The following is a 9,836-nucleotide window of genomic DNA, read 5'->3' as shown; positions in this document are numbered from 1 at the left end:
CCCCTGGTATCTCTCCCATGTATTTTTTACCTCTCATTAAAATTTACAATTTCTCTTACAAATTTCAACCTAGAGACTTCAAATTTTTAGAAAAGGAACTTCATAACCTATTAAAGAGAACAATCCGTGCCGATTTTTTATTTAGAATTTTCTTCATTGTTGAAATGGATACCGAAACCTTTAACAATGGAACTGTTTCAGCAGTGAAGAAAATTCTAAATAAATAAAAAAAAATATGAAGTCTCTAGGTTGAAATTTATAAGAGAAATTGTAAATTTTCGTGAAAGGTAAAAAATACATGGGAGAGATACGAAGACTGTAGCGACATCTATCGACAAAACTTGTCCCTTTACACTAACCTTAACGCAAAATATTACCTGGAAACAGGGGTAAAAGTGAAGGGGAACGCGGGGAATACCGTTACCCCACTTCCAAAAAATATCTATGGCGTACCCCCACTTCCTTAAAAAAAATACAATGGGCAAAGATAGGCATGGGGACGGCGTGACGCCATGCGTCTTCCTATCTTTTCAGATCCACTTTTACCCCTGCCTGGAATTAACCATGGAACATTTCATAAGAAGTTCGACTAGGCTTGTATCTAAAAGTACCGATGAAAATTCGTCCGATCGACTGATGAAAAAGTAAAGAGAAACCCTCACAAGGGAAGAGAGGGAGATTATATATCGAAGTGGAAGATGATTTATACACCAATCGAAAGCACTAATGACGCCTGTTACGAAACTGTAATAAAAATTTTCCGAATGCATATACTCTGCGAGTTATATGAATATACAGGGTGTCCGAAAAGTGCGTTGCCACCTCTAGAAATTGCAAATGGTAAGCCAGATGCCAAAACAGGAAAACACGTGTTTGATCATTTTAAAAGTGCAACGTATTAAAGCAAAAAGTGTTGTCGCAGGGCCATCCGCAGGGTCCCAGGCGGGGTCTAACTCAAAATGTTCAAATAACAAGAGGGGTAAAGTAGCATATCGTTGGAAAAATTGTTGGGAAATGAAAGAAGGAAGTACAAGTCTCGACTCTCTAAAATTACCCTGTGCAACATTGCGGCCGGTCAAAATGTCAGCAAAAACATCATTGTAAAGTCTATGGCCACCCCAGAAAAACTGAAACGGAGAGACATATGTTAAAACAGGAAAACGTGTGTGTTATCATTCCAAAAGTACAATGATTGAAAGTAGAAATATTTGTTCCAGGGTCCTCCTTAGGGTCCCAGACGGGGTCCTACTCAAAATTTTCTAATAGCAAAGGGGGTCAGGTAGCATATCGTCGGAAAGCTGTCAAGAAGTGAAAGAAGATTTAACAAGTCTCGACTCTCTAAAATTACCGTGCTCAAAATGGCGGCCGGTCAAAATGTACACTCATGTGCAAAATGATTGTCGCATATCTATAATTGTCTTCTTGTAAGAAATAATTTGATAATGATTTTGCAGGGTACTTTTAATCGGGAAATGTATATTTGTGGTAAATTTCATAGGAAAAGAATTATAAATACGAAAATCTGAATGAGTAAAACAAAATGTTACTAAATGGACAAGAAAGTTTTATTTTCGTTTTGTTGTTCTTATTTACTGTTCTTTTGACATTAAATTTGCCACATACATGTCTTTGCCGATTATACACATACTATTATTATAAGAAATGCCGGGCAAATTCATTATCAAGTTATATTCCTACAACGACATATTTATAGACATGCGACAATAATTTTGGACATCAGTGTACATTCTCATTTCGAATCTTCGAGCGCTTTCGCTTTCCATTTTGCAATCGGCACTTGTTGTTATTGTGAGACATTTGCACGTATTCACTGTTCCTGGTGCAAGAAAATGTTATACACTATACACTATAAGTACCATTATTATACACTATATGTTAACTAGTCAGTTCTATACTCAAAGATGTCAAATGTTATTTCTTTTCTTTTCTGTATTTCTTACTTTACTTTTATTTTATTATATTTCTTTATTTATTTACACATTACTAGGCCCAAGCAGCAGAATTTCATAGTAGGGAACTTTCTTTCTTTTTTTTTTTTTTTCGTTGAGTACAAGAATTAAAGTGAAAGCAAACTAAAACCCGACTACAGAAAGAAGAACTAAAACACAAGATGTTTGCACAGTGTTATCGTAGAACGTCCAAACTTGTTCCATCTGTTGTCATTTAACAATAGCTTTCAAACGATCTCTACTTGACCTCCCTTGCCATGTGAAAATCTTGAGTAGGACCCCATCTGGAGCCCTGCGGAGGACCCTGAAACAATTTTTAAACTTTCTATCATTGTACTTTTGAAATGATGACACACATGTTCCCCTGTTTTGACACCTGTCTCACCGTTTCAGGTTTATTGGGGTGGCCATAGACTTTATAATGACGTTTTTACTGACATTTTGACCGGCCGCCATATTGCATAAGGTAATTTTAGAAAGTCAAGACTCGTTCCGTCTTCTTTCATTTCCCAACAACTTTCCAACGATATGCTACTTTACCCCTCTTACTGTTTAAAAATTTTGGGTTGGACTCCACCTGGGGACCTTGTGGGTGGCCCTGGGACAACACTTTTTACTTTGATACGTTATAATTTCAAAATGATCAAACACGTATTTTCCTGTTTTGGCATATGTCTCACTGTTTGCGATTTTTAGGGGTGGCAACGGACTTTTCGGACACTCTGTATATTCATATAACTCGCAGAGTATATGCATTCGGAAAAAGTTTATTACAGTTTCGTAATAGGCGTCATTAGTGCTTTCGATTGGTGTATAAACCATCTTCCACTTCGATATATAATCTCTCTCTGTTCCTTTGTCAGTAGCGATTGCAGACGCGAGATTCTATCTGGAATCTCAAAATAATAATAATAATAATAATAATAATAATAATAATAATAATAATAATAATAATAATAATAATAATAATAATAATAATAATAAACGAATAGTGAAATCATAATCTGACTGCTCATTTGCCACCCTTTTATTTTAATCAATTTACAGACGTAAAGTTTCCGTTCAGTCGAATCGTCGAATGTATATACAAGGAAAACAAGGCGCTCGATCTTGAATATTTGTCATCATGTTACTAAAATTGTAGAAACGAAACAGTGTACACAGAATTTTTCTTGTGAAAATTTTTGCCCCTTCCACTAAAACTCTCTTTGTGAAAAGCTGATATCAAATAAAACTTTAGTAACAATTGGTGTTTGCAGCATTAATAAAGGAAATATGATTACTCATATTCCATAATTCTTTTCCGAGGAATTCCCGGCGGGAGCTCATGTGGTTCGGATTCAGTAGGTCCACGTCTCATATAGCCTCGCTGCTGAAAGGGACGCTAAACTAAAAAATCAATCAATCTTTTCCGAGGAAGAGGACCTTAATTTTAGTAGTAATCAAGTATAATATATATAAATGCCCAGTGTGATCAATCATGTGATCTATCAAAATTACATTTTGAAATATTTAGGACAATACTGATACGTAACAATTTTGGCATTTAATTTTACGTCGAAGAAATTAGTTTTTCTTTGCTCAAATACTAGTAGCTAGTTGGGAAAAATTTTAGTAAGTCGATAAATAAGCATTTTCCTTTCGTAAGTTTCGCATTAGCAGGTCTTTTGTCTCTGAAGTCAACAGATGATTTAGCAGATAATAAAAACTGCTAGAGTCGGCGAATTCAACTGCCATTTTTAAGATCATGTAAAGCAATTTGACAATTGCAAACTGACAAACCATTTGACAGAACTCCTGCTTGTTAACATTGAATGATTTCAGTTGGCAGAACTTACATTATCAAATGGGCACCATTTTTACATTATTCTAATTTCAACTAACCTTTGTTAATATAAGTGTATGCCAATGCTAGTTTGAAAATAATGCCTCAATTTGTGTATGTATGTGCGTTTATGTATAACGTTAGAAGGACATGTTGACATTGTACATTGTAAAGGTCAGCAGACACCAACAGCTCAGTAGCAACCAAAATAGCGTCTGACATAGATGTGCATACGAAACAGGGTGAGTAATTGACTGCTGAATAAATTGCGCCTATTGATAGTCACCAATGCTTACTGGATCTACGGATATGGTACAGTAAATGTGAGAAATAGTAAGACAGTGGGCAATGCTTTGTAAGTTTTGAATTGACAGTTTCTTCAGCCTCCAAAATGTCCACAAGAATCACTCCCTGCTTATCCCAAAAGACGGAGCACGTAAATTTTGCTGCAGTCTGTTTTTATTTTATTTTATTTATTTATTTTTAAGATAGAGATTTAGTATGTCCTCATTCCATTGACTAACTCTTAGATTCCGCCTTATAGTGGCGACACTACGTCTCATCCCCGATAATGATGCTCTTCAGGAAACTGTCACCTTGAACCTCGTACTGGTCCACTAGATCTTGATATATGTCGATGCGCTAAATTTTGTGATCATCTGTAAGCATCGTCGAGATATATTTCGGACAAACTTTATTTAAATCTTACGTCTTTTCCAAGACCTTACAGCCGACATTCAGCTCTGCATAGTTCCTTGGTTGTAGTCCGCCGATCAGCATGGATGAGTTGATCGAGGTGTTGTTCATTGTGAGAAGTGGCAGTTGAACAGAGACGCCCAGGCCGTGGTTTGTCGCGCACATCACTATCAATACTTATGAAACGTACTATACATCGCTTTCCTATACTCATGTTCACTGCATCGTCTCCGTAGACGTTTAGCAAACGTTGATGAATGTCAATGGAAATGGGTGCAATTTGTTCAGCAGTTAGCAACCCAATAACACACTCTTGATTTGTATTAATCCCTATCAGATGCTATCTAGTTGATTGCTGCGCTGTTGCTACCTGTCGGAAGAGAACGAAATTAATAGAATACTAGCATGAAGGTTCCACCTGTACTACAACGCCAGGAACATCCGCCTGGGACGTTTACATAAACACAAAAAATAGGCAATATTACTTTCGGAATGTTCCTCATACATTTATTCATCTTCGCTTTTCAAACCATACGGTATACGTATCTACTCAAATGAGTCTACCTTCGAGAAACTTTCAAATTAGTCTTTCCTACACTTACAACTCTCACTGTTTTTTTTTTTTTTTTTTTTTTTTTTTCACTAGCTCTTCTCCATGTATGTATTTTGCTCTTGCATTCGTGACCTTTTCTCCTATCAATGTTCAAATTCTTTCCTCATTATTTTCTACTATTTTCCACTTCATTGCAACTCATCCTGACATGGTTTGCATTTTCTGTCTTTCTAGAGTTTTGATGAGAATGACCATAAAGCTATGGATTAGTACTCACCTTGCTATATAAAACAGTGACACATAGTTCTAAAGATAATTGCAATTGTATGTGCACATAACAGTCTAGACCAGCGTTTCCCAACCGGTGTGCCGCGGCACACTGGTGTGCCGTGAATGGGCCGCTGCTGTGCCGCGAGGAATCGAACAAAATTATTAATTTTATAGTAATCAAATTGCAAAACGTAGGGAAAAATGTATATTTGTATTTCACATTACCATGAACCTCTATTATGAATCTACAGTTTTAAGTTTCATACCAGGTTACTGTTCTGTATATTTCTAATGTTGAAAAAAGAAATGGTTATCATTGTTATGACCATTATTGCTTCTTTATTATTGTAGACTATTTCATAACTTGAAAATTTAAAATATCATTCAATTCATTCGACAAATTACCTACATTTGTGTTTTAAAAGTAAAAGAGATTTGTTTGTTTGTTCGTTATATAGTGATCTTCCTTCTTAGTAAAAGTTTGGATACAGTTTTTAAAAAGAAAGCGTAGTTTAAAAAACCTGAGTCCAACTTTCATTGCAACTGTTTTCTATTTTTAAATTAGAATGAAAAATAAGCATAATGATTTACCTTGGAGAAAAATCAGTGATAGATCTTACTTCTCTGTGAGAAGGAGATCAATAATTACAGAAAAATACCACTGTGTTTTATATTTACAAATAATAATATCTATAAGTGTGCCGCGAGAATCCAGGTAACACCCGTAGTGTGCCGCAAGTTGAAAAAGGTTGGGGAACGCTGGTCTAGACGGAGCACAACTTTAAGTAATACTATTTCTGAACTTCATAAAAGTACTTAATAGTTGGTAAATGCATACAATGATTGCGTATTGTACTGTTTTTGCACAGAACGATGCAATTACTGCTAAAGCATGCATGAACGACAATAAATGATACCGATTCATTCATTCATTCTCGGAACAGTGATGATCGCAAGTCCAGCAGTTAGTTCCCGCAAGAACGATCTAGTTCGTCAGTGATTATTTAATCACCGTATGGAAAAGATACAGCCTTGTTAATACAGGTATATGTATGGAGCAATTAAGTATTTTGGCTTGTAAGAAAGATTTAAATAGCCGAAGAAAGTTAACTTGCATTTCCTTTACTTCTGTTTGTGAACAAGAGAACAAGGCCTTTTAAAGGAAGATAGCTGGCGTGTTTTTGTTAACACTATGAGAATGCAACGGTTTCTAACACTAGAACAATAAACCAGAAAATAAGTGTAATATGCATATTTAATATTTGTAGTAATAAATTTTGTTGGAATAAAATCTTGAATTTACCATCAAACCAGAGATTGAGTGACGGATCATACAATAGTGAATCTATTATTACCGGGAAATCAGGATTTTCACACATACCACTAAAGTCGGGAATACTTTCCCATTAGTAGCATTCAAGCCTATAGTTGTGTGTAAAGTCGAACAATAAAGAAAAAAGTTTTGAACAATTGTAGACTGAATATAAAATCCGTGCTAAGTACCAAAAATGAAAAAGTTCGGTTTAATTTTAAAATGTAGCCTATGTGCCTAACACTGCTCAGAGAAGAACTGGCTCTAGTATTCAATGTGGAAGTAATTCCTAGAAGAACGCGCGTGAGTATATGTTCCGTCAGTTCTGAAGTAACATCTCGGCTGTTTACTCAATATTTTCGTTTTGGCACTTGGCACAGATTTTATATTCAGTCTACAATTATTCTAATAACAAATGATCTCATATTTCATAGCACTAGCATGAACATTTTCACCTAATAATTAATGAATTATTATTTCTTGTAATGTTGTCCACAAAACGAGAGAGAGATACGGTTATTTCATCTCTTAAATTCTGTAGAAGTCACGTCTCGATTCTGGAAAAGTTTTCTTCCATCTTATTTCGTAAATGCATATACAGAGTTATGTCCAGATTATTTTTCTTTATTTTATCTAGAAGTTACCAGAATTATTCCCCATCACGAGACGTCTACAAAGAGTATGTGATATAAGAACATTTTAAACTATATTTTTTTATTGGAGTAAATTGTGTAATGATTGGTGTAGCTTTAAAATGTTGATAAATGCTTTTCATTGTGTTCGTATAATCACTCTATCAGTCTATAGTTTTTATATTACGAATCATGTAACACTAGAACAATGTTGTAAGATCAAAGACTTGGGTGAACTAGTGGTCCCCACAAGACTCGTGAGATTTGTGTCATTTCGATTTAAAATGGTAATATTCAGCGTTTGCCTCGTTTTCGAGACGAGACGATAAATTTATTGTTTAGTGGAGAACACTAATTTCGTGATCGTGAGAGACTCTGGTTCGATTCCCGGCGGGAGCTTGTGTGTTCCGGATTCCATGTTAACCAGTAGGTCTCGTCTCATATAGCCTCGCTGCTGAAAGGGATGTTAAAATCAACTCAACTAAACTAATTTCATGATATCTGTTGAAATTTCAGCTTAGTGAAACTGTGCAATATGCCACAGCTCCTATTACTTTTGTTATTGTTTCCGTTTTGGACTTGAAAATTATGTTTTCCGTGTGATAATTCTTATAGAATATATATATCCGTCCGTCCATCTATCTATCGACATACTATATCAAAATAGAAACGGTAAGGTTGCTCGAAACTTTTTCATGCAATCTGTTCAGCGTCCCAATAATAGGCTCCATATCTTCCTTTAACCCTCTATTCATATCGTAAGTGGTAAAAAGAAGGTATATCTGATTTCAACGTTGATCACCTTAAAGACCAAAAAAGTGGGAAATAGAAAGAAACGGCATTTTGGTGTGGATTCAGCGTTCGAAGAACCAGTCTCAATCTCGACTGTTATCCCTCTGTTTAAACCAGAATGGCGAGAAAGTACAGTTTTGGTTCGAAGAATAAGTCTCAGCTCGATCTTTATCCCTCTGTCCAAATCAGAAGGGTGAGAAAGTACGATTTGGGTTCCAAGTCTCATTTCGAGCTTTATCTCTGTGGTCAAATCAAAAGGGTGAGAAAGTATGATTTGAGTTCCAAGTCTCTTTTCAACCTTTATCCTTCTGTTCAAACCAAAAGGGTGAGAAAGTATGATTTGGGTTCCAAGAATAAGTCTCATTTCGACCTTTATCCCTGTGTTCAAATCAAAAGGGTGAGGAAGTATGATTTGAGTCCCAAGTCTCTTTTCAACCTTTATCCTTCTGTTCAAACCAAAAGGGTGAGAAAATACGATCGCTATAGTGAAAAAAACAGCGAAGAATATTTTTTTAAACATGAATTCAGTACCTCAAGAATAATTTCCACGTGCAACTTTATTCCTCTATTACAACCAAAGGTGGTAGAAATCTACTACCACTTCCGGCTCCAGTATTGATTCTCATAGAGAAAAAACGGTAATAAGAGGTGACATAAGGGTTTTGGATATGGATTCAGTATCTGAAGGAAATATTTTATCTCAGATCTTACTCTTCTACTGAAACCAGAAGTAGTAAAAGCTCGTACAGCTTCCTGTTACAATATTGATCCCTATATAGTAATAATTGTAAGAGGTAATGAGAAACTGTTATGCTATGGATTCAGCCCCCGAAGAACAAATTCGATTTCTAACCATGTCCCTCTATTGCATCCGGAAGTTAATATATTTACTACTTGCGGTTTCAGGATTGAATTTGCGTCGTTTGAAAGTCTACCTTAGTTTACACTATGAAACGAAACTCACTTTTTTATTATGAAACAGATTCGAATTCACGTTGTAAATGTTAAGAAAGGTTAAACATAATTCATGTACGTGCAAAATGACACTTCAAAATTTTGCATCAAAACTAACATTTTACTACTATCTTTTTCTAGATCCCGAGGCTCTCCCAGAGGTCAGCATTATACCCCAGAGGAAGAGCCCAAGTCATGCTGTGGTGTAGTGGTAACTCAGACGGTGTCCATTCGCTGGTTTATAGTTATGATTGCCTTCGTGGGGATTTGCTGCGCGGTTGTCGGCACAGTCCTTGGCGCCATGAAAGCTACGGGAAGGGAACACCTCACAGTATCTCTGCTCATGATCGGTAAGTACCTGAAAAAATAATTTTCGAAGCAGTTCTTTTTGCATGTCATGTCTTATATCGTCACATGAGAACCAGAGGAACGTAACTCCGTTTTCGTAGGTTTACAAACGAGAAGACAAAAATATTATTTTCTTAGAAATATGTGTTTTTAATAAGATGGTAATTGAGCTACATTACAACAGATGATCGACAATTAGAACAGATGACGTTACGTTCTATTTACACCAAGTGGGACTTTCAAAATTATGTCCAAATATGTAGGAAACGAAAACCGCATTTTTGGAGTTACGTTCCTCTGGTTCTCATGCGACGATATTTAGTACTACTTTTATACTATTTTATCACTTACATTGGTGAAAGAGAAATGTAAATATATAGCATGAGTCTTGTTTACGGAGAAATTTATATTTTTCTAAAATATAATGCTTGGAGATTATAAAAGTTCATTTGTATTTAGAATTATCTACTACTGCATCAACTAC

General features: G+C 35.6%; 1 protein-coding gene across 3 annotated transcripts in view; it reads left to right on the top strand.

Annotated features, from left to right (window-relative positions):
- Window positions 1-9,836, top strand: part of LOC145664531 (uncharacterized) — an 825,817-nt gene that overhangs the window by 697,778 nt on the left and 118,203 nt on the right. For all 3 annotated transcript variants that reach the window (XM_081731281.1, XM_081731280.1, XM_081731279.1), the window contains exon 4: window positions 9,146-9,354. In XM_081731281.1, the coding sequence (XP_081587407.1) occupies window positions 9,146-9,354 (209 nt within the window). The remainder of the gene's footprint in view (window positions 1-9,145; window positions 9,355-9,836) is intronic.

Source organism: Thermobia domestica, chromosome 11, assembly GCF_964235325.1.
Source record: "Thermobia domestica chromosome 11, izTheDome1.hap1.1, whole genome shotgun sequence".
NCBI lineage: Eukaryota > Metazoa > Arthropoda > Insecta > Zygentoma > Lepismatidae > Thermobia > Thermobia domestica.
The sequence above is the reverse complement of the archived record's forward strand: the minus strand, read 5'-3'. Positions and strand labels throughout refer to the sequence as shown.